This window comes from Hemitrygon akajei, chromosome 2 (assembly GCF_048418815.1).
Source record: "Hemitrygon akajei chromosome 2, sHemAka1.3, whole genome shotgun sequence".
NCBI classification, from domain to species: Eukaryota; Metazoa; Chordata; class Chondrichthyes; order Myliobatiformes; family Dasyatidae; genus Hemitrygon; species Hemitrygon akajei.
Genome location: NC_133125.1, coordinates 109,831,143 through 109,858,563, shown reverse-complemented (window position 1 = coordinate 109,858,563; position 27,421 = coordinate 109,831,143). Strand labels below are relative to the sequence as shown.

General features: G+C 40.2%; 1 protein-coding gene and 1 long non-coding RNA gene across 5 annotated transcripts in view; one reads left to right on the top strand and one right to left on the bottom strand.

Moving 5' to 3' along the window:
- Positions 1-9,477: 9,477 nt before the first annotated feature.
- The window catches only part of LOC140715265 (dTDP-D-glucose 4,6-dehydratase-like), a 75,964-nt gene continuing 58,020 nt past the window's right edge, over positions 9,478-27,421 (bottom strand). For 3 of the 4 annotated variants that reach the window (XM_073027211.1, XM_073027199.1, XM_073027221.1), the window contains 4 exons: positions 22,673-22,838; positions 19,538-19,596; positions 15,434-15,531; positions 9,478-10,798 (listed from right to left, as the gene is read on the bottom strand). In XM_073027211.1, coding sequence (XP_072883312.1) covers positions 10,698-10,798; positions 15,434-15,531; positions 19,538-19,596; positions 22,673-22,838 — 424 coding nt within the window. In that variant the 3' untranslated portion in view covers positions 9,478-10,697. Of the gene's footprint in view, positions 10,799-11,569; positions 11,679-15,433; positions 15,532-19,537; positions 19,597-22,672; positions 22,839-27,421 lie in introns of all 4 variants that reach the window. The other variant, XR_012096094.1, reaches the window with a different exon arrangement.
- LOC140715287 (uncharacterized) overlaps positions 17,222-27,421 on the top strand; it is a 32,019-nt gene continuing 21,819 nt past the window's right edge. The window contains exon 1 of the long non-coding RNA XR_012096099.1: positions 17,222-17,278. This is a non-coding gene — a long non-coding RNA (uncharacterized lncRNA). The remainder of the gene's footprint in view (positions 17,279-27,421) is intronic.

The window sequence follows — 27,421 nt, the reverse complement described above, 5'->3', positions numbered from 1 at the left end:
AGTGCTTTAAGTGGTCTGCATGGTAGAAATACACATTTTTATCTATTAAATTACCTTTAAAATATTTTCTGAAATATCTTATTTGCTTAGATAAAAAGATCAGCACATTTAAAAAAAACTTCTTAAGTAACCAGCAGAATATACCCTTTGTTTAGAATGTACATTTAAAGTAATCGGTCTGAAGCTCAGAGAATGAGTTGGGTCCAAAGGGCCTGTTGCCACAACATACTACTCTATGAATAAAACTTAATTATCCTTTCTACAAAAATCCAAAAATGGATGCAGACAAATAATGAATGAATGCAAAATGTATTCTCTGTCAATCTTTCTGCACCAACTTTGGGAACAGAGTTTCTAGAACATAAACATCTGTGGAAAGAGAAAAAGATTAACATTTCAGGTTGAAGAGTTTTGATGAAGAGTCATCAACTCTTGTTAACATTGTAGTAAGTTACAAAGATGGTATATTTTAGCATTTTCTGTTAATATTCCATAGTGGAGATAAATTGTATAGAATTAAATTTGATGAATCAGGAAACCAAGTTACAGATTATGCTCTCTCATCTCCACATGCTATGTCATATTTTTGGATCATTGCACTCTCTTCCAGGGTAGAGAGCAGGGATGGTTTGCACCTGAAATGGAGGAGTCTAATATCCTAGTGGGAGGTTTGCTAATGCTGCACGGGGTGTTTAAACTAGAGTTGCAGGCAGATGGGAACCAGAGCGCCAGAATAGATAGTGGAGTGGTTGTGGGGAAAGATGCCGTTAAGCCTACATACAAAGCCAAGAAACAATAGGTTGAGCATGGTGGGACTAGTGCCCAGAGCTGCATATATTCCAATGTAAGGACTATTGTAAGAAAGGCGGATAAGCTTAGGGCATGGATCAGCACATGCAATTATGACACTGTATCCATTAGTAAGACTTGGTTTCAAGGACTGGCAGCTTAATGTTCCAGGGTTCTGTTGTTTTAGATGTAATAAAGCAGATGGGATTAAAGGGGTATGGTTTGCATTACTAGTCAGGGAAAATGTCACGGCAATGCTCAGTTAGGACAGACTCAAGAGCTTGTTTACTGAGGCTTTATTGGTAGAACTGAAGAACAAGAAAGGTATGACCACTGTTACGAACCCCGTAACTGGGTTATTTACCAGCAAAGATAGAGATGTCCGTTGAAGTCTGATGATACTATTTTTAACAGTATTTATTAGTAAAAATACACAAAAATAATATCAATGCAAATATACGGATAATATACGTCATCAATATTAAACCTAAAAGTGCGGGTATAATAATAATCAATAAGAAATAAGCTCTATCGTTGTCTAGGGGATAATGAATTGTCCGATGGAAAATCTGAAGTTCATTTCAGTTCATACAGGCTGCAGCCGTTGTTGATCGCTTTGTTGCAATTGTTGGAGAGAGAGAGAAATAGAAAAACTTGCCGGCTTTCCTTCTTACAATCTTGATCCGTATCCCTCCTTTAGCGAGGCCGTTCCATGGAGGACTTGTCACCCAGGCAAGGATGGACACACACACAAGCCCCCACCGGTCTCATACGTTTCTCCTGGTGTGTCTGAGGGTTGTTTCCCCAGACCCTCTTTTATTCACACTCACGGGGTCTCAGATGTCAATCAGGTTGGGATGATGCAATCCCTCAACCAGACCACTCTGGTTGTCCCCTGAGGGGTTTCAATGAATAGTACAGTACTCAATACACAATTCCGTCTCCAAGAGACAATGGCAGTAATCTCTCTCTTTGTCAATAGGAGACATTCCAACCTGGGCTGTGCCTCTCTATCATAAATTTGTATGAGCTGTTTATCTCTCTCATTTCCTTTGATAACAGCATCGGAATAGTAGCGATTTGCGATTCTTCAAAAGGGGGGGGCATTGATGATTCCGTACCCTTCTGCCCATCAGAGTTGCTCCACATTCGTAACACCCCCATCCTTCTAAGAATTTTCGCCGAAGAGGAAAATTAACTAATACAGAGTCTTACAGAATTTCAGAATCTAACACAATACAAAATAGTTTTTTTTTCCACTACAGAGTAATACAGTTATACATTCAATTCAGCATCTAAATAGTTAGCGATTACATTGTCACTTACTTTAATATCTTAATATCTTGTACCTTAATAAATTCCTGTAGCATCAGACTCCAATTTAATAACCACCTATATATTTTTTTCTTCATCAAAACAAAACTAGAGAGCTGTGATCTTAGCTTACGTGTATATTACAAAAGTTTATGCAAATACTAATCTTTATTTTACTTTCAAACTTAACAGTCAATCTTCCATGGTGTTGTCTTTATTATTTACATGCTTTGTCGAAATCCCTTAAAACCGGATCCTGCTATTAAAAGTGGCATCCCATCAACCCTCGCCCCTTTTCCAGTTAACTCCCACATGGTTGGCTTGTGTACCAGTGTGGAATAGGCCTTTGCATGCTCCTTTCATAGGAGTTATTTTATCAACAATGTTTTCCAAACTTTGCCCATCCTTTGAACTCCCACACAATTCTTTATTTTTAAGCAAGTCGTTAGTTTTATCTTCAGGACCCTTCATTCTATTAGTTTTCAGTTTAATATCTGCAAGTGATCCCTCTTTGTTCAAACAACGTTTCAAAGTCTGCCTCTTCACAGCACACCCTTGAATAACATTAGCGCGTGGGGCACCTTTACATTCCAAATCAACCTGTAATTGATTCGCAGGCACCGTGTTAACAAGCCATTGTCCCTTCAGCCTGGTTACTGCTTCTGACACCAATCCAGACTTTAAATTTTCTTCATTCAATTTTGGAACTACACTTTTCCCTTTCCCTTCAATAATAATATTCACTTCACCACCTTTTATCTCCTCACTAACTTTTAACACACCTTCTAACACAAACAACTGGGAATTCTCACTTCCCACTAGTACCAAGGTTAACCCTTTCTTCACTGAGCCAAGTCCATCTGACCCAAAAGGACTGCATTCCTTTTTAACTGAATCAAATACCTCAGACTTTTCCTGAGTTCCATTACTAGGTTCAGTACCACGTGCATCCACATCTTGAACACACTCAAACGGGACAACTGCCTCTTCCAGGCTTTCAATACCCGTCCCCTTTTCAAATTCTAAGTTCCCCTGATCCTCCCAGTTACTCTCTGGGCAACTCCCTTCCGGAGTAAACTCAACCCTGCGGGTTAAAACAAACTCATCTGCTAACCCAGCAGACTTCTTCAACGTAACGGCATCCTTTTCATCTAGGACTGCCCTTATTTCATTATCGGGAACACCTTTAAAATTTTCAACTTCTTCAAACAGTTCTGTCAAGCCAGACAGATCATCCATGCCCAACCCTGGACCTTCTAACAGCTTTATCTGTTTCTCATTTTTACTCCGTGCCTCTATAAATTTCCTCCTGGCTAAGGGTAGGTCTACCTCCTCTCCTTTACTCCCTTTCACCTCCCTATTCTCCGTTTTACCACCCTCTAACTCCTCTTGGTACAGGGTCAGTAAAAACGTCTCAGCCAAATCGATACTGGACTGATTTAAACTGGTCCCTTCCTCAGCTGCCTTTCTCAACATGCTGCGAGTGATAGCGCATGCGGGATAGATCTCGGAACCTAGGGGCGGGTCCTCAACACTTACAGCCTGGCTCGTCAGCTCCATGGCCGACCAAACTTCACCACCAGCTAAATCGTTACCCAGAAGGACGTCCACGTCAGTTCTCAGAAAATCTGATCGCACCCCTATTTCAACTGGTCCTGATACCAGCTCACAATTTATAATGATCCTATGCAAAGGTACAGCTTCTGCCCCTTTTCCCATGCCTCTCAAAGCTACCTCTCCAGTCTCAGGACCAAAATTTAGTACCTTACTGAGAATCAATGACTGCTCAGCTCCAGTGTCTCTCCAGATCCGCACTGGAACTGGTGTTTCTCCCTCTTTCACCGACACGGTCCCTTCTAAAATAAATTTCTCACGCCCCTCTCGTATTCTATCTACCTGGGGCTTTCTCTTCGATTTACTGATCAACACAATACATCCTGTAGGGACTGCTGCTTTCCCTTTTCCTGTCTCCTTCCTCAGAGCAAAGCACTTAGATGCAATATGACCCACCTTTCCACAATTAAAACAGGTCAAGCCAGGACCCCTGCTGCCGTCTTGCCTTTCTTCCTCTTTATTTTTATCACTAGCTCCCGGCTGAATCTCTGCCTCAGCCGGCGGGCTTTCTCTACCGTTCCCACAGTCTTTCTGGTAACTCTTATTCGAGGAAAACTTTGTCTTGTGGGTTAGGGCATATTCATCTGCGAACCTAGCAAATTCGGATATGGACTTATTCGGCTTCTCGTTCAAATACATCCGGATATCATCCGAAACACAACCTTTAAATTCTTCAATCAGAATTAACTCCCTTAAACGCCGAAAATCCTCTTCCACCATTTCTGCTGCACACCAGCGATCCAAGAGCACACCCTTCTCATAGGCAAACTCTGCATATGTCTGATTCCACACTTTAAATTTCTGAACTTTTGTCTATAGGCCTCAGGTACCAATTCATAGGCCCGAAGAATGGCTTCTTATACTTTCTCATAATTCTCAGACTCCTCCTCCTCCATAGACAACGCCGCATATGCCCGTTGTGCCTTCCCTTTTAACACACTTTGTAACACCACCACCCACTGATCTCTGGGCCACTTCTGACTCACTGCCACCTTTTCAAAATGCAAGAAATAACTATCAACATCTGTCTCCTCGAACGGAGGTACTAACCTAAACTCCCTACTAACATTAAACCACTCCTCTCGGTCTGCCCCTTGAGCTCTTCGCTCTTGCCTTAACTTCTCCATGTCCAGCTCATGCTGCCTGTTTCTCCTTCTCCCTCTGCTTTTCAGCTCTTTCCTTCTCCTTTTCAGCTGCTTCCAGCTCTTTTAACCTAATTTCATGCTCCCTCTGCTTTTCAGCTCTTTCCTTCTCCTTTTCAGCTGCTTCCAGCTGTTTTAACTTAATTTCATGTTCCAACCTTAATTTTTCCAACTCTAACTGAGCCGTCCCACTAGCTGGTACCTTTTCAGGGATATTTTCCAATACCTCAGCCGAAAACACATTCTTCACAATATAATACTTATGGCCCTCCGCACCTCCCACTTTTTCATTGACAACCTCACCTCTGCGAGATTTAGTCCTTTCGCAATATTTATCAAGTCCGACTTTGTGGCAGCCTCTAGCGCCTCCAGAGTCGGGTTTTATATAAATTCGTCTACGTCCATCTTTGCTGGTTTCCCGTCTGGTTACCCGTGCAACCAGATCCAATTTTTGTCTTAAAAGCCCGATTTACTGGCCCTCCAATTTGGTATCAAATCCCGGATGAGCCCCCAAGTTGTTATGAACCCCGTAACTGGGTTATTTACCAGCAAAGATAGAGACGTCCGTTGAAGTCTGATGATACTATTTTTTAACAGTATTTATGAGTAAAAATACACAAAAATAATATCAATGCAAATATACAGATAATATACGTCATCAATACTAAACCTAAAAGTGCGGGTATAATAATAATCAATAAGAAATAAGCTCTATCGTTGTCTAGGGGATAATGAATTGTCCGATGGAAAATCTAAAGTTCATTTCAGTTCATACAGGCTGCAGCTGTTGTTGATCGCTTTGTTGCAATTGTTGGAGAGAGAGAGAAATAGAAAAACTTGCCGGCTTTCCTTCTTACAATCTTGATCCTTATCCCTGCTTTAGCGAGGCCATTCCATGGAGGACTTGTCACCCAGGCAAGGATGGACACACACACAAGCCCCCACCGGTCTCATACGTTTCTCCTGGTGTATCTGAGGGTTGTTTCCCCAGACCCTCTTTTATCCTCACTCACGGGGTCTCAGATGTCAATCAGGTTGGGATGATGCAATTCCTCAACCAGACCACTCTGGTTGTCCCGAGGGGTTTCAATGAATAGTACAGTACTCAATACACAATTCCTTCTCCAAGAGACAATAGCAGTAATCTCTCTCTTTGTCAATAGGAGACATTCCAACCTGGGCTGTGCCTCTCTATCATAAATTTGTATGAGCTGTTTATCTCTCTCATTTCCTTTGATAACAGCATCAGAATAGTAGCGATTTGCGATTCTCCAAAAGGGGGGGGGGGGGCATTGGCGATTCCGTACCTTTCTGCCCATCAGATTTGCTCCACATTCGTAACACCACGTTAATGAGATTATATTATAGATCACCTAACAGTCCACAGGATTTGGAGGAGCAAATTTGTAGAGAGGTCGCAGACTTGCAAAAAACATAAGACTGTGATAGAAGGTGATTTTAATTTTCCACGTATTGACTGGGATTCGCATACTGTAGAAGGACTAGATGGGATAGAGTTTGTCAAATATGTTCAGGGAAATTTCCATAATCAGTACTTAGAAGTCCCAATGAGAGTGTGTGCAATACTTGATCTCCTATTAGGGAATGAGACAGGACAGGTGACAGAAGTTTGTGTAGGGGAACACTTTGCATCTAGTGCCCATAATGCCATTAGTTTCAGGTATTTTTGGAAAAGGATAGGTCTGGTCCTTGGGTTGCAATTCTAAATTGGAGAAAGGTCAACTTTGATGATAACTGAAAGGATTTGGCAAGTGGGGATTGGGACAGGTTATTTTCTGGTAAATGTGTACTTGGTAAGTGGGAGGCCTTCAAAAGTGAAATTTTGAGCATACAGTTTGTATGTTCCTGCCACAAAAAAAAAGCAAGGAAAACTGGTTTAGGGACCTTGGTTTTTGAGATATTGAGGTCCTGGTTGAGAAAAAAAAGAGGTTCATAGCACATGTAGGCAGGTAGGAACACATGAAGTACTTGAGTATAAAAAATGTAAGAGAACACAAGAATGAAATCAGCAGGTCAAAAAGAAGGTTTCTCTAGTAGACAAAGCCAAGGAGAATCATAAAGGCTTCTACAGATATGTTAAGAGCAAAATGATTGCAAGTGGCAAAATTGGCCCTCTAGAAGATCAGATTAATCTATGTGTGGAGTCAAAAGGGATAGGAGAGATCATAAATGGATTTTTTGCATCTACGTTTACTTGGGAAACTGACACAGAGTCTATAGATGTGAGGCAATGCAACAGTGAGATTATGGACTGGATAAAAACTACACAGGTAGAGATGATTGTTGTTTTGAGGCAAATTAGGGTGGATATATCCCAAGAGCCTGGTGAAGTGTTCCCTCAGAAATTGCAAGGGGCCAAAACAGCAATATTTAAAACATCCTTAGCCATGGTGAGGTGCCAGAGGATTAGTATTTAAGAGTTGCTCTAACAATAAGACATGCAATTATAGGCTGGTGAGCCTGAGATCAGCACTGGGAAAGTTGATGTAAGGTATTCTAAGGGGCTGGATATGTAAGTATTTGGATAGACAGGGACTGATTATGGATAATGAACATGGCTTACTGCGTGGTAAGTTGTTTCCAACCAATTTTGTAGAGTTTTTGAGGCAGTTACCAGGAAAGTTGATGAAAGCAAAGCAGTGGATGTTGTCAACATGGAATTTAGCTAAGGCATTTGGTAAGGTACAGCATGGGAGTTTGGTCAAGACCATTCAATTACTTGAATGTGTATATAAATCAGATGTGGTTATAAATTTGATTAGACATTGACTTTGCAGAGGAAGCCAGAGAGTGGTTGTAGATATTTGTCTATTTGACTGGAGGCCTGTGACTAGTGGTATGCTGCAGGGACTGATACTTGGTCCATTATTGTTTATCATCTAAATCAACGATCTGGATGATAACGTGGTAAACTGGATCAGCAAATTTACAGATGACACCAAGATTGAGGGTGTAGTGAGCAGCGGGTAAGATGATCACAACTTGCAACTGGATCTGGTCCAGCTGGTGAATTTAATTCAGACAAATGTGGTGTTGCACTTTGGGAGGACCAACCAGGGTAGGTCTTACATGGTGAGTGGTAGGGTACTGAGGAGTGCAATAGAACAGAGGGATTTGGGAATACTGATTCATAATTCCTTGAAAGTGGCATCACAGATATATAGGGTTGTAAAGGACTCCTTTGGCATGTTGACCTTCTTAAATCAATGTATTGAGTGCAGGAGTTGGGATGTTATGTTGAAATTGTATAAGGTGTTGGTGAGCCCTAACTTGGAGTAGTGTTTGCAGTTCTGGTCACCTACCTTCAGGAAAGATGTCAATAATATTGAAAGAGTACAGAAAAAATTTACAAGGGTGTTGCCGGAACTTGAGGACCTGAGTTACAGGGAAACATTGAATAGATTAGGAATTCTTTGAAGAAATAACAAGCAGGATAGACAAAGGAGAATCGGTTGCTGTGTATTTGGATTTTCAGGGGGCCTTTGACAAGGTGCCATACATAGGCTGCTTAACAAGCTCATGATATTACAAGAAAGATTCCAGCATGGATAAAGCAGTGGCTGATTGGCAGGAGGCAAAGAGTGGGAATAAAGAGAGCCTTTTCTGGCTGGCTGCCGGTGATTAGTGGTGCTCCACCGGGGTTTGCGTTAGGACAGATTCTTTTTACGTTACATGTCAGTGATTTGAATGATGGAACTCATGGCTCTGTTGCAAAGTTTGCGGATGACCTGAAGATAGGTGGAAGAGCAAGCAGTTTTGTGAAAGTAGAGGTGCTACAGATGGACTTAAGACAAATTAGAATAATGGATAAAGAAATGGCAGATGGAATACAGTTGGGAAGTGTACGGTCATGCACTTTGATAGAAGAAATGAAAGGTTTGACCATTTTCTAAATGGAGCGAAAATACAAAAAGCTGCGGTGCAAAGGGGTGTGGGAGTCCTTTTGCAGAATTCCCTAAAGGTTAATTTGCAGGTTGACTCTGTAGTGAGGAAGACAAATGCAATGTTAGCATTCATTTCCAGAGGACAAGAATATTAAAGCAAGGATGTAATGTTGAGACTTTACAAAGCACTATTGAGGCCTCACTTGGAGTAATATGAACAGTTTTGGGCCCCTTATCTTAGAAAGGATGTGCTGAAAAATAGAGCGGGTTCAAAGGAGGTTCACAAAAATGATTCTAGGATTGAATGATTTGTGATATGAAGAGCATTTGATTCTTTACCACAGGCAGCTGTGGAGGCCAGGTCTTTATGTATATTTAAGGCAGAGGCTGATAGATTCTTGACTGTTCAGGGTATGAAGGGAGAAGACAGAAGATTGGGGCTGAGAGGAAAATTGGATCAATCATGATGAAATGGTGGAGCAGACTCGATGGGCCAAATGGCCTAATTCTGCTCCTACATCTTATGGTCTTATATTTCATTCAGGTGGATCTAAACCTAAACAGAAGAATCCCATTAGTTCCATTCAATCCTTTTGATGCTTTTGCCATTTATCTGGGTCCCTGTAGTAATATTCACTGCTGTGCCATGGTCCTATTCATTGTTGAACAACTATTGTGCAGTTACAAGGAGAGAGCATATATAAAAGAGAGAAGATGATACAAAATACATATTTTATTGATCAATAATGGAGAAAACAGTATGATCCAGCACCTTATGTAGTGTATAAGAACAAACGTAATAACAAAATGTCAAACAATACAGGTTATTTATTTGACAAGATGCATTTTCAGATTCACCTTATGGTGACATATTTGGCTTGTTGAGAGTAAGTTGCTATCTGTGATTTTTTCATTTGGGGTGAAGGAGAGGTTATAAATTTTTTACCCATACATCTTAAGATTTTTTGAAAGAAAAATACTTCCTTGAAATTATTTTGCTAAATATCAGTTTAAAATCAGCATGGCTGAAGGGCCTCTACTGTGTTTTAATTTTCTATGTTCTATCATGATAGATGATTTTAAAAAACATACAAATATGTTATCTTTGTCCCAAGACAATGCAATTAAAACAATTATATAATGTTAATTGGGGGAAACATAAAATCCTACATTAAATGTTGCCTTCAAAAACTAAACGGAAATACCAGGCTGACATTCGGTGGCACAATGCAGGAGTAGGTGTGCTGATATTGCACAGCTCCAGTAACAGTTTCAATTCTGACCTCTAGGGACATGTGAAATCTGTAGATTTTTCCTGTAATCACACGTTTCCAATGAATGTTCCAGTTTTCTCCCACAGGAACTGTATGGGAGGTAAATGAGCCACTCTGTATTTTGATCACAAAAAATAAATGTTGGTGGTTGGGGAAGTTGATGGACAGGACAGAAAGAGAACAGTTTTTTAGAAAATAAGTGGGGGAAGGAGCTGAGACCTGGGATAGACTCAATAAATCGTATGGTCTCCTACATTGTAAGAAAAATAGAAATGTAGACAATCCTGGCATTGCCACGTTTACTGTCCACACTAGTTCCAATGGCATTGATACTCAAACATGAAATAAGGGCAAGGCAATGCGCATGAGTTATTATACAATAAGAGCAATTTGTTTCCATTCCTAAAATACATTATTTAACCAGATTACATGATTATTTTAGCTGTAATCAACTAACAAATCACATTTTTAATGTTTGTGAGTTAGATACTCAAACATTGCCGCACATGAAATAAATCCTTTTATATCTGAAAAAGGTTAATTAATTGCTTACAAATTAGATGTCTTGGTGAGAGTCATTTCCTTTCTGTTCTATGTCAAAATAAAATATCCATCTGAAGTTGCAAATGAGGTAGAATTGCTGTCATCTAAGTAAAACATTATAATTGCTGGCATCCATTTTGAAGTACTGACGATGGAAAAGGTGCCAACGCGTTTTCTGCATTTGACCAGTTGTGGAAGTTTGTTTCATACCATTTGACTAAAGGATAAGACAGAGCAACAGGAGAGTTAATGACTGTTGGGAAAATTTGTACATACATGCATGTATCAGCAAATAATATGACAATAAACAAAACTGATCTAGGTTATGAATTCAAGAGAAAGGTGAAGAAGTATTTTACAAACGTGCAAAATAATCCCAACATTTTTATCTCAGAGATCAGTAAAACTTCCATGCAGTTTTCTTCTCGTGTACAAGTGTTGACTTACCTGGCAACACTTCACTTGCAAATCTGTTGTGGTCACCTATTGTAGCCGGTGCTCCTGATATAACAAATTTCATGACACATGCCAGTGATAATAAACCTGGTTCTGATTCTGTAGCCTCCTCATCACTGGTAAGACCCGTCGTAAATTAAGGGACTGCTTTATCGAGCAACACTGCACCATCTGCCAAAAGCAGAATTTCTTGGTGGCCAACCATTTTATTCCTATTCCCATTCCTGTTCATGTTCTCCTCTTGTGCCACAATGAGGGCACTGTCAGGGTAGAGGAGCCACACTTCATATTCTGCCTGCGTAGCCTCCAACCTGATGGCATGAACATAGATTTCTCTTTACAGTAAATTTTTTTCCCTCCTCCTTCCATTCTGGCCTCTTACCTCTTCTTACTTGCCTATCACCTCCTCCTGGTGCACCCCCTTTTCTCCCATGGTCCATGCCTGTCAGATTCCTTTCTCTCTAGCCCAGTACCTTTCCCACCCACTTGGCTTCACTGATCAACTTCTAGCTACCTCCTTCCCCTACCCTACCTTTTTATTCTGGCATCTTCCCCCTTCCATTCAAGTCCCGAGAAGGGTCTCAGCCCGAAATGAAGACCGTTCACTTATTTCCATGGATGCTGCTTGACTTGCTGAGCTCCTCCAGCATTTTGTGTGTGTTAAAAGGAATACAAAATTAACTTAGAAGTCAGAGGGCTACTTTTCAGACTGGAGAGCTATGAATAAGTAGTGTCAGACTGCAATCAGTGCTGATGTTTATCTTAACAATTTGAATAAATTGTAGGTGGCAGAATTAGTAAGCGGTAGAGTGGATAAGAAATAATGTTGCAATAAGAATTGGGAAAATAAGCAAAGGAATAGCAGCTGGAATTTAATTCAGTCAAAAGTGAGTGATGCATTTTGAGAGGTTAAACAATGGCAAGATATACACAGTGAATGACAGGCTCCTGGGGAACATTGACGAATGCTGCAATCTAATGGTCCCATATTTCAGAGTGATTATATTCCAAGGAAACTATATTTATTGCAATTTTCTGCAAATACAAAAATACCTTTTACATGTGAAAGCCAAGATGTGCTCATACAGATGTTTTTTTCTCTCACATTAAGCCATTTTATCTGTAATAACAAATTGACCAACTCCTATTATGTAACAGCTGAGGTTAACATTGGAGTTGGGGATGAACAAGGCTCAAGTGAATGTGACAGATCTGTTGATTTTAGTCACTCTATCAGGCAGCAGGATTTGGATTGGATGTCACTGCATCAATAGGCTAGTTGGCACAGACAAATTCTTCCTTTGCCACACCCTTACTAGTCCCAGGACACAACTAGAAGTTTCAGTGCTGCCGTGCATTTTATATGGGGGAGCAATGGTCACGGATTAGGAAGTGGCAATATCAGGGAAGCGGGTAGGATTTGATGACTGGGGCTCATGGGAGAAAGGTGATGTGGCAAATATCAGAGGGACAACATGTTAAAACTTTGTGGAAGTGGAATAAAGGGTTTAAGGAAATGGCCATGGCTATTCCAGTTCTCCACAATGCAGTATGCCCAGAGAAAATACCCCTGATGAAGAGCGTGGCAGCACCACTCTCAGAGACATCCTGTCCACATGTCCTCTGACTGGAGAGGGCGTGTCAAAGACTGCCAAACCAATTGACATGATAATGCCCAGAATACTGAGTGACTAAAAATACAAATGGACAAGACTAGCTGTTGCTCTTGCATTTTTGGTTATTCCCCCCATTCCCCACACACAATTAATAATTCTATAGCTCATATTACAAATGTTTGGGTATTGATTTGTGAATTCCAGCAGGATAAATTTCTGTAATATGAACAGCTGTACTGCACAATAATTTTGCTAAGTAGGATAGATTCAGAACAGATCTGATAGCTCAACACGAGTCATCCATTAGGCTCTGTAGACTGGCAGAGCAGTGATGCACACCGCAATGTAACTTAATGAGCGGACATTCCCAGCTCCCGCCATTACTATCGAGCAACTGGAATTAACCCTGATTCAATGAGGAGTTTTGAAGCTGTTCAGAAGCTGTATGAGGCATATCTGAAAGTGAGGTGCCAAACAGATGAAGCTGCAGTACATGGCCATTGACAGAGCTAAGTCACAATCAATTCAAGGGCTGTAATTCTACCATAACTAGTGGAAGGCAATTATTAACAGGTATAACTAGCACTAAAAGGAGACTCTAAGAATGTCCCCAATTTCAAGTGCTGCCCAGAATGCGAGTTCAAAGGATAAGTTTAAAGCATCAATTGCAGAGGAAAACAGGTGCCACATCTGGAGCACTAAGCACAGTTTTGGTCCACTCATTTGACCAAATCTGCACTGGAAGCAGATCAGAAAAAAATTCACTAGGCTAATTTCTAGAATGAATATTTTCATGAGTGGCTAAAGAAAGGTTAAATTGAAATATATAATGTCCACAGAGGGTATGATAAGGTAGGTGTGGAGATGTTTCAATGACTATGAGAAAGTCAAATGAGGGAATATTCTCACCCTTGAACACTGCACTGGTGGCATAGACAGATGCAAGTGAACTGGTGAAGACAGAATACAATAGCATTTATTTCTATCCTCTTAAGTGTTATAGTAACTACATCCCTGATAAAAGTTTTTAAGACAGTTTCATTACTATTATTGAGTACTTTATACAGGCAGTCCCCGGGTTATGAACGAGTTCCGTTCCTGAGTCTGTCTTTAAGTCGGATTTGTACGTAAGTCGGAACAAGTACATCCGGTATTATTTAGCGTCAGTTAGTCAAATGTTTGTCTTAGTATATAGTATATTTTACCTTTCTATGCATATAAAATACTAAAAAAAGTATGTATTCCAGTAATTAAACCACAGCGTTGCTTAGTAATAATTGTAGCTTTCATCGGGGTAGCGCCTTTCACATGCTCCACTATTCTCACTTTATCCTTTAAAATTGTTCTGATCGTTGACTGACTGTAGCCTAACGCTTTTCCAATGACCGATGACGTTTCACCTCTTTCAAAACACTTTATTATTTCCACTGGTGATCGCTTCCTGTCAACGGAACAGAAACACTGCGGGTGGTGGGTCCCGAGCTCCGCTGGGTCCTAAGGGCCACCACACTGAATTCCCCAGGTCCTAAAGTCCACTGCACTGAGACAGGTTAAATGGGACAAGAGGGGGCAGTGCCAGGTTCAGGTTTGGGTATTTGATCCTCCACAATATTCTGCGTGGGAATTTAAACTGGAGGTGGCAGTGTTTTTTTTTAACGAGGTTGAGTTGCGAGCTCAACATCAACCTGGCACAGATGGAGAGCACACTCGGGAGTGGTCTGTCACTGGAGTGAACTCGGGATCCTCCGTTCTCCAGCCCGGCGCTGATCTCACTGCGCCACCAGCCGACCGGAAAAGGGTGGGGGGGGGGGGGGTCAGGGTGAATCTTGCTAAGAAAAATTTAAGCCAAATACAAAGACACTCAACACAGTGTCAAAGGCAACGACTTAAAGTGGCAGACAGCGTCATGATCCGACTTAAAATGGTGGACGGTGTTCTCCTTCCTCACTTTGTAAGTATGAGTTGTACCTAAGTCAGACGTTTGTAATTCGGGGACTACCTGTATAACATACCTCTTTTAAATTGTATTTCTTATAAACTCCATTAATTATTTCCTTCTTTGAAAATACTATCTATATTTGAAGATAGCCAAATAATGGCATATTGATTTGGACTGATAATTTTTTAGCACTTAAATTTGAGAGAAATTTCCTCATATGTTATTTAATGTTTTTTTTAGTCGAACATTCTTTGATGCTTCATAACCACTTTCTATTTTTCACCTGCAATGACACTTAATTTGCTTTTGTTCTCCTATTTGGGGGCTAGAAAACTGCAATATTAATCTGTAGCCTGTAGTCAATACAATCAGACTTGGCTGAGGATCATATTGACTGCTTTGAGGGATTTGGTATGTGAGCGAAGACAACTGGTAACTGATATATGACCAAATGGAATGTCCTGCCTGTCTTCTCTAATTATTAAGTTATTCTGCCAGTAATATTATAAAAAAATTTACAATGAAGGATATTTTTTAAATACTTCATAAGTTGACTTGTGGCAAAAATATCTGAATGTTGCAAGTAGGGCTGGAGAGTGTTGTTTTTAGAACATTGTAGAGTTATGTTAGAAATCAAGAAAGGTAAGAAAAAGATGCAGATAGGTTTGATTTCATTCAGGTATTAAATCAAACCATTCACTATCTAATAATTGAATCAAATTAGTTAAATATATCAGCAATGCCTCAACCCATAATATGAGAAACCAAACCTTACATTCTAATTGCTCAGTATTTGATTTTTTTAAAAACTTGGGATTGTTAAAAATTATTTCAATCATACTTGTTTTTCTAATTCCCTCTTCCCAGGGCACTTTGGGTTTCCAGCCAAGTCTATGCAGCTTTTTTGAATTCATCGGATATCCCAAGTCATTGGAAGGCCTGAGAACAAAAAGAAATAGAAAGCGGAGAGATACTTATAATTAGTCCACCAAGCATGTAGTTATCCACAATTTCGAATTGAAACAGACTATTGTATTAAAGCTGATAACTTGCAGGCTTTACATTCAAAGTACATTTATTATCACAGAATGTATAAGTTATAAAACCTTGCGATTTATTTGCTTACAGACAGTCGCATACGAGAACTATACGAAGTATTATCAAGTGCAATATGCTTTGAACTTAGAACTACAGCACAGGGACAGGCCCTTTGGCCCACAATGTCTGTGCCAACCATGATGGAAATTTAAACTGCACACTTGCCTGCAGGCATTTCCATGCTTACCACTCTCACCATTAAACAAAATAGCTACATAAATCTCCTTTAAACTCCCCCTCCCCACACCATGAAACTATGGCTTCTAGTATTTGACATTATCATCTTGAGAAATAGACTATTTTCCCTGTCTAATGCCTTTCGTAATTTTCTATACTTCAGTCAAGTTACCCACTACCCTCCAATGCTCCACAGAGGAAACAAGAAGCCAGATTTGTCCAAAATTTCCTTATACCTAATTTTCTTTAACATCTGCCTCCTAATTTTTCTGTAATTAAGTCTCAGTACTATATCCATTTCCCAAACATGCATCTTAAGGTAAAATAGCTGTGAGAAATATGAAATGAAATACAGATTACATGGGTTGTAATGTTTAGTGCACAAAGGAAACCTGGGTAAAACTATGTGCAATTTACAGAGCTATTGAAAATTTACAGCACAGAATGGCAATTAATGCTGTGTCAGAACAGCACAAGAATGAGCTATCCCACCTGACCCCATAGTCCAGCACCACTTCAGATTTTCAAGCAAAATGCGATGAGACGCATTGTCAACCTTTTGGCTAGTGCAGTGAAAAAGTGTCCAGTGTCAGTGGTGTGGTCTTCATGTTAGATGTGGGAACTCTGGGAGACGTTCAGATAACGACATCTAAACAAGGTGCATCTTGCTACAGCTCCTTACAAACTGTGTTAGGGAATTGGAGCTGCAGCTGGATGACCGTCAGCTCATGTGGCAGGATGAGGAAGTGATAGATGGGAGCTACAAGGAGACAGTCACCCTTAAGTTGCAAGAGGCAAGTGGCTGGGTGATTGTCAGGAGAGGGAGAGGGAATGGGCAGATAATCCAGAGTATCCCTGTGGCCACTTCCCTCAATAATAAGTATAATGCTTTTGATACCATTGGGAAGATGAGCCTACCGTGGCTGATAAGGGATGTCAAAGACAGCATAAAAACAAAAGACAGGGCATATGATATAAAGGAAAGTAGTGGGAAGTTGTAGGATCAGTAAGCTGTTAAAAACCAACAAAATGCAACTAAAAAAGCAATAAGGAGAGAAAGGATGAAAATATGAAGGTAAGCTAGCCAATAATATAGAAAAGGACACCAAAGGTTTTTTCAGATATATAGAGAGTAAATGAGAGGAATGAGAGGTGAGAGTGCATATTGAACAGCTGGAAATTGACAGTGGAGAGGCAGTAATGGTAACAAAGAAATGCTGGTCGAACTCATTAAGTATTTTGCATCTGTCTTCACTATTGAAGACATTAGCAGTTTGCCAGAAATTCAAGAGTGCATGCATGCAGAAGTGAGTGTAGTTGTGGGTAGTGTTGAGGAAGCAGGCAGTCTGCAGAAGGACTTCAGACAGATTAGAAGAATGGGCTAAGAAATGCCAGCTGGAATACAGTGTAGGTAAGTGTATGGTCATGGACTTTGGTAGAAGGAATAAAGGCTTAATCTATTTTCTAAATGGGGTGGAAATTCTAAAATCAGAGACACAAAGGTTAACTTGCAGTTTAAGTTGGTGTTAAGGCATTTATCAGACTGCACATGGGAGTATTGTGAGCAGTTTTAGGCCCCTTACCTAAGAAAAGATCTGCTGGCATTGGAGAGGGTCCAGAGGAAGTACATGATTTCAGTAATGAAAGGGTTAACACGAGGACCATTTGTTGTGTCTCAACCTGTACTCATTGGAATTTAGAAGAATGGAGGGGGGGGGGGCAAGAAATCTTATTGAAGCCTATCAAATATTGTAAGTCCTAGATGGAGTGGACGTAGAGAGGATGTTTCCTATAGTGGGGGAGACCAGGGAACTGAGTGCAGACTTTAGGAGAGAGAAACCAGAGACAGTGGTTTTGAGTTTGTCTAAATGTTGTGTTTTGGGAAGAGAAACCAGTGCAAGGCTTATAGAGTGAATGATGAGACCCTTAGGAATGCTGTAGAATCTAATTGGGTCTGATGAGTACAAGTTAGACAGGGTAGTGAAGAAGGTGATGAAGGATCTCAACCCAAAACGTTGACTGTTTACTCTTTTCCATAGATGATGCCTGGCCTGCTGAGTTCCTCCAGCATTTTGTTCGGGTTGCTTTGATTTCCAGCATCTGCAGATTTTCTCTTGAAGGTGTTAGGTATACTGGCCAATATCAAGGCATTGATATAGGAGTTGGGACATTATGTTGCAGTTGTACAAGTTTTTGGTGTGACTGCACTTGGAGCATTGTGTACAGTTTTAGTTGCATTGTCACAGGAAAGATATTATGAAATTAAAAATTTATGAAGATGCTGCCAGTACTCAAAGACCTGAGTAAGAGAGAGAGGTCAGGAAGGCTTGGACTATTCCTTGGAACATAAGGGACTGAGACGTAACTTTATTGAGGTGTACAAAATCATGAGGGACATAGATAGAGTAAATGAATGTCTTTCCTAGGGAAGGGGAAATAAAAACAAAATGGCATAGAATTAAGGTGAGAAGGGAAAGATTTAAAATGTACCTGAAAGGGCAACTTATTCATACAAAAGGACGTGCATACATAGAGGGAACTGCCAGAGGAATTAGTTGATACAGGTACAACAACATTTAAGACAATTGGATAAATACATGAATAGAGGATTTTTCAGGAGTGTGGGCCAAATGTGGGAAAATGGGACCAGTTTGGTGGGCATCATGGTTGGCATGGATCATTTGGGCCTGTTTTGCATGCTGTATTACTTTATGACTATCAGCTCCACTCTTCGCTTACAGAAAACTTTGTGCAGAGGCACATCTATCAGGAATTAAATCAATCCTGATATGAATAAATCAATCAGGAACTAGTTGCACATAACCCACTGATTCACCTCATCAGCCATCTCCTTCCCCAAATATGGAAGAGTTTGCTCACTATTTAATCTTAAATCACTCCCAAACCCTCAGATCCAGAGAGGAAGCATGTCATTGCAAAAGATTGCACAAAATGAAGGGGTGCTAAGAACTTTTTTGCTAGATGAAACATTACTAGCAAACAAGGTGTTGAAGGCGGCATGCTGGCCCTTCTCAGCCAGGACACTGAGCAACATAATCAGAATCAGTGACTTACATCATGAAATTTGTAGTTTTGTGGCAGCAGTACAGTGCAAGACATAAAAAATTACTGTATTACAATAAAAATAAAATAAATAAAATAGTGCAGTATTTCATGGTATAGGAGTTGGGACTTGATGTTGCCATTGTATAATACATTGATGATACTGCACCTACAGTTTTGGTTACCCTGTTGAAGCACACTTGAACAGGTACATGGATAGGAAAGACTTGAAGGGAAATGGGCTAAACGTGGGCAAATGGGTCTAGGTTAGAAGGACATCTTAATTAGCAGGGATGAGTGGACAGAAGGGCTGTTTTTGTGTTGCATGACAAGTAAGCAATGCAAAGAAAGTTACAGTGGTACAAAACTTTGGGAGTCATAGCTCTGAAAATGCCCAATGAATTACCTCTGTAACATCTCACATGGAGGGTGGACATGAATGTATTAGGCAGGTCAGATAGCTTTAGTGTTCTATTATGTGATTCTGATAGCAGTGGAATTAATTGCAATATTCTCCTTAGAATTTTGAAGAAATTCTTTGCAAAATTTAAAAATATCAGTGCTCATTTAATGTAAAAGATCATGAGTTTCAAATATTAATACCAACCTGTCACTGACATGATCAATCCAAAGCTCTAGTTCTGGTTCTGAAACAGTTTCTTTAATCTGTAAATTTAAATTCATGTTTAAACAAGCTCAGAGAGAATTGATAACCAGGAAGCATAAGACTACATTTTTCATGCAAGGAATAAGAAGCTAGAATTCAACTTATTAGGAATATATAGCAGATTCAACAGCATATGGTCAGGATCACCAAGGTAATACACCGGTTACATTTTGATAAGATCATATAGAAAATATTAACTTGTCAATTACAAACACAGGATTACTAATCAAGTGAAGAGCAGTCTATCTGGTTTGTTTTATGCCAATTTGGTAGAATGATACAGCAAATAATAACAATGTAATTGCAGACCAATCACAGCAATCAACTAATCTCTATAAATTAATCTATAACAGACAGTGGATGCACAGTGATTAAAGTTCTCAACACTAGGAATTTCAAGAATTATTTCATTTTTATGCTGGAAAGCTAGCAGCTGAAGCTATTTTATTGTTTATTTTTATGTTCAAAATTCATGGAAAAATAATAAAAATTGTAAATTAGATAAATGTCACCACTAATAGTGATAAGTTAAATAAAGCTCTGCTTTGGAGAAAATTCTCACTCATTTAAAGTCCTAACTGAGTATTAGGCACAAAAATCTGTTTAATTGACAGGGTCTTTGATGTTCCGGTATTAAAGTTATCATTTGAAAAATTGGCATGCCTCCATGTCCAATTTCTAAATTTCTTTATCCTTTCCATTCAATGGCTTCTTGTGAGAACCAGTGTTTCTAAATTAGCCACAATTTAGCCAATATTTATAGTGTGACAGCTTCAATTCTTGAAACCTTAAGTAATGAAGTTCAGCTTTCAATTTCTTTACAATAACATCTAGACTTGCAAGATTTCTTGCAAACTAATTTATTAGTTCAAGAATGCAAAAGAATTGAAGCCATATGAAATGTGACAGCAAATGAAAATTCAAATCCGATTTACTACTGAAATGAAGTGGCTTTGGCAGTAAGAGTGCATATGAATTGGTATAAAAGTCTGGAATTAAATGCTTGTGAAGTGTGAAGATTCTCTTTTCTCCAAGGTTATTTCTTCCAGCCCATGCTTTTGGTTTGACCCTGAATTTAGATTACTTTTTCACTAATTAATTTCATTAATTAGTTAACTTTCCCAACTAAAAGTTTAAGATCCCAAACTGAAAGATTAAATGCTTAACATAAAAAGGCATTTATGATTTATTTGGGTAAAGAATTCAAAATTACAGATGAAAATTTCAAACTCCCAGAAACAACTGTTATGGGCCAGATGAGATTTTAAAAAATCTAAATCCCAGCCTTTATCTGCCCATGTATCATACACAAATTGCTGCAGGAATTCAGTAAGCCAGGCAGCATCTATAGAAGAGTAAACAGTCGAAGTTTCAGGCTAAGACCTTTCTTCAGGACTGTCTGCCCACTTCTATTTTTAATGCATTTTGACTGGGGAAGATGTGAAACCAATCCACTTGTAGGGGTCATGTAACAATTCATTATCCGGCAACTTCTGGTGTCAGTACTCAACTTGCAGATCCTGTTCATTGCTAATCATGAAAACTTGCAGAACCATGAAGACTAAACAGCACTGTTTATGGTGGATATATATTAACATGGTGACTGTCCAAATTTGGTCTGATTAGTAAGTACTCATTTTGGAAGATTGAGAGGAGATCACATTGAGACATAAAGTGCGAGGGACTACCTGGCCTGTTTCTTCTTGTTAAGTAATTTGAAACTACTAGGTATAGTTTCTGGATAAGGAATTCAACAAGTTAAGACAGACACGAAGAGAGCTGTAAAATCTTTGAAATTCTCTAATTAAGAAAACTGAGTATGATCAGTTGTTGAGTATAAGAACTTTGGAGACACAGAGGATAAAGCACAGGATCATCTATGATCCGATTATACGATATAGCAGGCTCAAGGGGATCAAATGGCATGTGAATGCTTGTATTTTAAAATGGAAGGATATTAACTTAAAGTCAATGTAGGAAAGCCAACAAAGATTGATGGCTGAATAAGAATTGAACAGGTCAATCTTTGAATAGTTTAAGTTTGCAGAGTCAACAAGGAAGCCACACACAGGAATCAGTGACATGGTGTGGAAGCAGAAGAGCTGCCCACATGATCTGTTAACCATGGACTGTATAGACAGGAATATGTTCAGGTGACAAGGGCCTCATCCAACTAGATGATGGAGCGGAGTTGTGTGTGAGGAAGATAGCAAAGGCTGAAGACAGTTTGAGAAGAGGGAGAAAAGCTAGCTTACAATTGTCACTTGGCAAGAATATCAGTACTGACTTTGATATAAGAGCTGTTTTTGGACTACCTGCATATAAATTGCTACAAGCACCAAGGAATCTGGCAATAACTGCTGACCATGGTGTGTTTATGCTTCAGGATTAAACATTAAAGATTAGAGTAGACAGACAGTATCTTTTTCCCAGGGTTGAAATGTCTAATACCAGAGGGCATGCATTAAAGGTTAGAAAGATTAAGTTCAAAGGAGATGTGAGGGGCAAGTTTGTTTTATAAACACAGAGAGGGGCAGGTGCCCCTCTGAGATATTTACATAGGCACATGAATGTGAGGGACATGAAAGGATATGGACATTGTGCAGGCAGAAGGGATTAGTTTAGTTGGCCAATTGAATACTAATTTAATAGGTTCAGTACAACATTGTGGGTTAAAGGCTTGTTCCAGTGTTCTCATTTCCCCAGAACTCTCCCCCATGCATCATCCCCAACTCCAGAATTTTATCACTGACAGACATCGACCTTCCTGGGTGACTTCAATACCAAGGCCTGAATGGCTCCAACCATTTGGTAAGGAGAGATCAGGGAGAGCGAACTCCATCAGTTAGAACAGAGCCTAATTCATCAGGCCCTTGAATCCTGTTACTTTCCCATCAAGTCTCTTTATCGTCTGTCCCCAAAATGTTATACTCCACATCTATACATTCAAGCCCTCTGAGGTACTATAGAGGTAGATCAATCTCAATGAAATTGAATTGTGAATACTGGAAGAAGAGAAAAAGGAAATATCACTTGGGAACTCTGGCAAGAACAGTCATTATCAATTTAACTTACCAAGTGCACTAACTCCTTGGCAAGCTGAAAAACTGACAACTCAAAGTTTGTGCCCACGTTGTACACCTCGCCAGGTTCACCCTTCTCAAGAATTGTGAGGAAAGCCTCAGCAACATCTGTAGCATACAGAAAATGACGTGTTTGTTTTCCTGTTCCATGAATACAGCTAAAAGATAAAAAACATCAACAATGATTTCCAAAAATGAAATTGATTTGGACTTAATTTCGAATACTCATTGACAACATACAAATGCCATGCTTATATATATACTACATATTCTCAAAATTATTCCTATATGACATTTAGAGAAAAACACTCTTGGAAAATTTCCCTCATTTGGTTTCACTGGTAGGATTTTTGATCATTTGTAAGATCGAAGTGTTACAGAGCTGTTCAACATAGAAATAGGCTCTTTGTGTCAACCATCAAGCCAATCTAATTTGAATGTCTGCACTAATTCTGTATCACTCTATGCTGTGTTCATCATAAAAGTCCCTGTCCAAAGTGTTGTTCCTGTTGCTGCCTCTACTACCTCCTCAGGCACCTGACACCAAATACCAGTTACTCTTTGTGTGAAAAATTTGTCCCCGTAATCCCCTTTATTATCTTCTCTCACCTTAAACCCATGACTCAAGTTTTAGACACTCCTACCATTAGAAATAAACTCTGCCTACCTAGCCTATCGATCCATCTCGTAATTTTATATACCTCTATGTCACCTCTCAACCACCTATTGTTTAGCAAAATCATAGAACAATACAACAGTCTCTTCAGCCCATGATGCTGTGCCATCCTTTTAATTTACACCTTGATCAATTTAACCCTTCCCTCCTTCACAGCACATAACCCTTTGTTTTTATTTAATCCACTTACCACTCTAAGAGACTCTTAAATGTCCCTAATATATCAGTCTCTATCACCACACTCAGCAGTGCATTCCAGGTACTTACCATTCTCTGTGTAAAACAAAAACAAACTTTGACATCTCCCCTAAACTTTCCACCACTCATCTTAAAAAGTGTTAGCCACTGGTGCCCAGGAGAAAGGCACTGGCTGTCCACTCTATCTATGACTCTTCTTAATATACTATCAGGTCACTTCTCCTGCATCTTCACACTAAAGAGAAAAACACTCATAAACCTTGTCCTCCAATCCAGGCAACATTTGGTAAATACCCTCTGCATTCTCTCTAATGCTTCCACATCTTTCTTATAATGCGGTGATCAGAACAGACACAATACTCCAAGTGTGGACTAACTCAGTCACCCAACTAATGAAAGTCATGCGCCTTCTTAACTACCCTGTCAACTTCTGGGGCAACTTTGAGGGAATGTATAGACTTGAACCCCAAGATCCTTCTGTTCCTCCACACTGCTGAGAATTCTGCCATTAAGATTGTACTCTGCCTTCAAGTACGACCTTACAAAGTGAATCACTTCACACCTACCACTTCTCAGTCCAGCTCTGCATCCTGTCAATGTTCATCGTAACCTACAACAACCACTATCCACACCACCACCGACCCTGTGTCATCTACAAACATCTCCATCTTTCCACTTCCTCATCCAAATCATTTATAAAAATCACAGAGAACAGATCCCTGTGGAACACTACTAGTCACAGACTTCCTAGCAGAATTTGCAGCATCTACTATCACCCTCTGCCTTTTGTGGGCTAGCCAATTCGAATCCATGCTACCAAGTTTCCATGTATGCTATGCGTTATGACTTTCTGGATGAGCTTTCCATGGGAACATTGTCAAATGCTGTACTATAATCTATATACACCACATCCACCACTCTACCTTTATCAATTTTTATAACCTCAAACTAAGTCACACCTGCTACACCTGCCTCTACGCCTCCTCCTTCACTACCATTCAGGGCCTCAAACAGTCTTTCTAGGTGAGGAGACACTTCAACTGTGAGTCTGTTGGGGTCATATACAGTGTTTGATGCTCACGGTGTGGCCTCCTGTATATTGGTGAGACCCGATGTAGATTGGGAGACTGCTTTGCCGAGCACTTACACTCTGTGCGCCAGAAGAAACAGGATCTCCCAGTGGCCACTCATTTTAATTCCACTTCCCATTCCGATATGTCAATCCATGATTTTCCCTACTGTCATGATGAAGCCACATTCTGGTTGGAGGAACAACATCTTATATTCCGTCTGGGTAGCCTCCAACCTGATGGCACGAACATCGATTTCTCAAACTTCCAGTACTGCCCCCCCTCACCATTCCCCATCCCCTTTTCCTTCTCTCACCTTAACTCCTTGCCCATCACCTCCCTCTGGTGCTCCCCCCCACTTTTCTTTTTTGCATGGCCTTCTGTCCTCTCCTGTTAGAGCCTCTCTTCTTCAGCCCTGTATCTCTTTCACCAATCAACTTCCCAGCTCTTTACTTCACCCCTCCCCCTCCTAGCTTCACCTATCATCTTGTGTTTCTCCCTCCCCTCCCTCACCTTTATAATCTACTCCTCATCTTTTTTCCACCAGTCCTGCTGAAGGGTCTCAGCCTGAAACTTCAATTGTACACTTTTCCATAGATGCTGCCAGGTCTGCTGAGTTCCTCCAGCAGTTTGTGTGTGTTGCTCAAAAAGGTCACTCAGTTTTGTGAGGCATGACCCTCCCTCACAAAGCGATGCTGACTGTTTCTACGACTATCCTTCTCCAAACGTTCATAAATTGTGTCCTTTTTAAAGTCAAAACCAAAAGTTTAAAGTCAAAGTCAAAGTTATTTTATTGTCAAATGCATATATGAAGCTGCAATGAAAAATTTACTTGCAGCAGGATCACAGGTACATAGCATTAGAAAGAAAACATTCACAAGAAAGACATAAATAAAACATAAATAATACAAGAAAGAACACAATTAGACCCAAAAAACAGCAGAATCCATTGTAGTGTGAAGAGGTCATAGTGTTGCTGTGTTGAGGTAGAGATCACGGTGAGTATGTTGGTTCAAGAACAGAATAATTGAAGAGAAATGATTTGCAGACATTTGTGAAAACCATTTCCCTCCATAAACGCTGTCTGACTGAGCACCTTTGTGGGCTGAAGGGAAATAGCTGTTCATGAACCTGAACTTCAGAGTTCTGTACCTTCTGCCCGGTGTAACTTATCCTGATGGATACAGAGAAGTAAGCCTAAACCGTTTCTCCTTATGATGAACCCCTCCAGTCCAGGATATAACATAGCACTCAAAGTAACAGAATTCTTTAAGTTCAAGCTCAAGCTTATTGTCACCTGACTGTACATATATAAAACCACACGAAACAACAGTGACCCATACAGAGCACATAGAACAAAATATTACCATACAAAATAAAATCTAATTCAAAAATGCATGTAGTGTGTAGCACATGTAAACAGTACACAGCTCACTGTCTTAGTGATCAATACCCAGGGTATTGTAGTCCCACAGCTGAGGGAAGAAGCTGTTACTCAGTCTGGCAGTCCTAATCCTGATGCTCCTGCACCTCCTTTCTGATAATAGTGGGTCAAAGAGATTGTGGGATGAGTGGTCAGGATTCTCTACAATGCTTCAGCCTCTTTGTTTACAATGTTCCCAGTAAACATCACAATTAGTGTGGAGGGAGACCCCGGTGATCCTCTTAGTAGTCTTACTATCCCCTGTAAGGTTTTGCAGTTTGACGCCTCGCAGCTTCCATGCCACACAATGATGCAGCCAGACAGGACACTCTTGATGGTGCTCCTGTAGAAAGTTGTTAGAATGAAGGCATGCAGCCTCAATCTCCTCAGAAAGTATAGATGTTGCTGTATCTTCTTGACTAGTGAGGTAGTGGTGTAGGTCCAGGTTAGATTGTCCATTACGTGCACACTAGGGAATATCGTGCTCTCCATTCTCTACACGGCATAGCCATTGATGTCTGATGCAGAGTAGTTGATGTGTGCCTATGTAGCCAGTCACTGATCCTGGATTTTCATCAATGTTGACGTGATGATCATAGGCAGCTGCCTACCTGAATATCTATGCTCCAGTCCATGTTTTCAAAATAGTGCTGAGGTGGCACCTTCTGGCCAAATCCTGAACTCCCTGTAAACTGATTTCACTGGTCTGTATGCAGGGATTAGCAAACTGGATATGAGGTCTGAGTATCCAACATGAGCTCCAGGAGCATTGGTATAAACTACGTTGAATATATTCCCTCCTCTGGTTGCAAAGTTGACATGCTGGTAGAACTCTGGCAGGACCATTTTTAACCCAGCATGATTGAAGCCACCAGTAACAATGAAGACACCATCAGGGTAGTGGCTTTTGAGGTCGCGGATGGTGCACAGAGCTCCTACAGCGCTTCTTCAGCACTAGCATAGGAGGGGATATAAACAGCAACAGTCACAATGTCAGCAAACTCTCTCAGTAAGTAGAAGGGCCAGCACTTCACCATTGAAAACTCCATCTGTAGTGAGCAGTGGACTGCTACTCTCAAGGCACTTGCATATCTATTGATGTAGTCACACAGACCTCCTCCATGGCTCTTGCTGGAGGTCGCAGCATTTCTGTCTGCCCAAAAGAAGATTAGGGCCGGGTCTGTAATAGCATCCTATGGCCATGTTTCTGTCATGACAAGTGTACAGCAGTTCCTCAGCTTCCACTGGTTCAGATGCAGACACAGGTAATACAGCTTATTTTCTAGTGGTTAGATGTTAGCAAGTAGAATCATTGAGAGCACAGGCCTCCAGGGATTTGTTTTAAGGCTCACTCGAAAACCAAGCCGCTTGCCG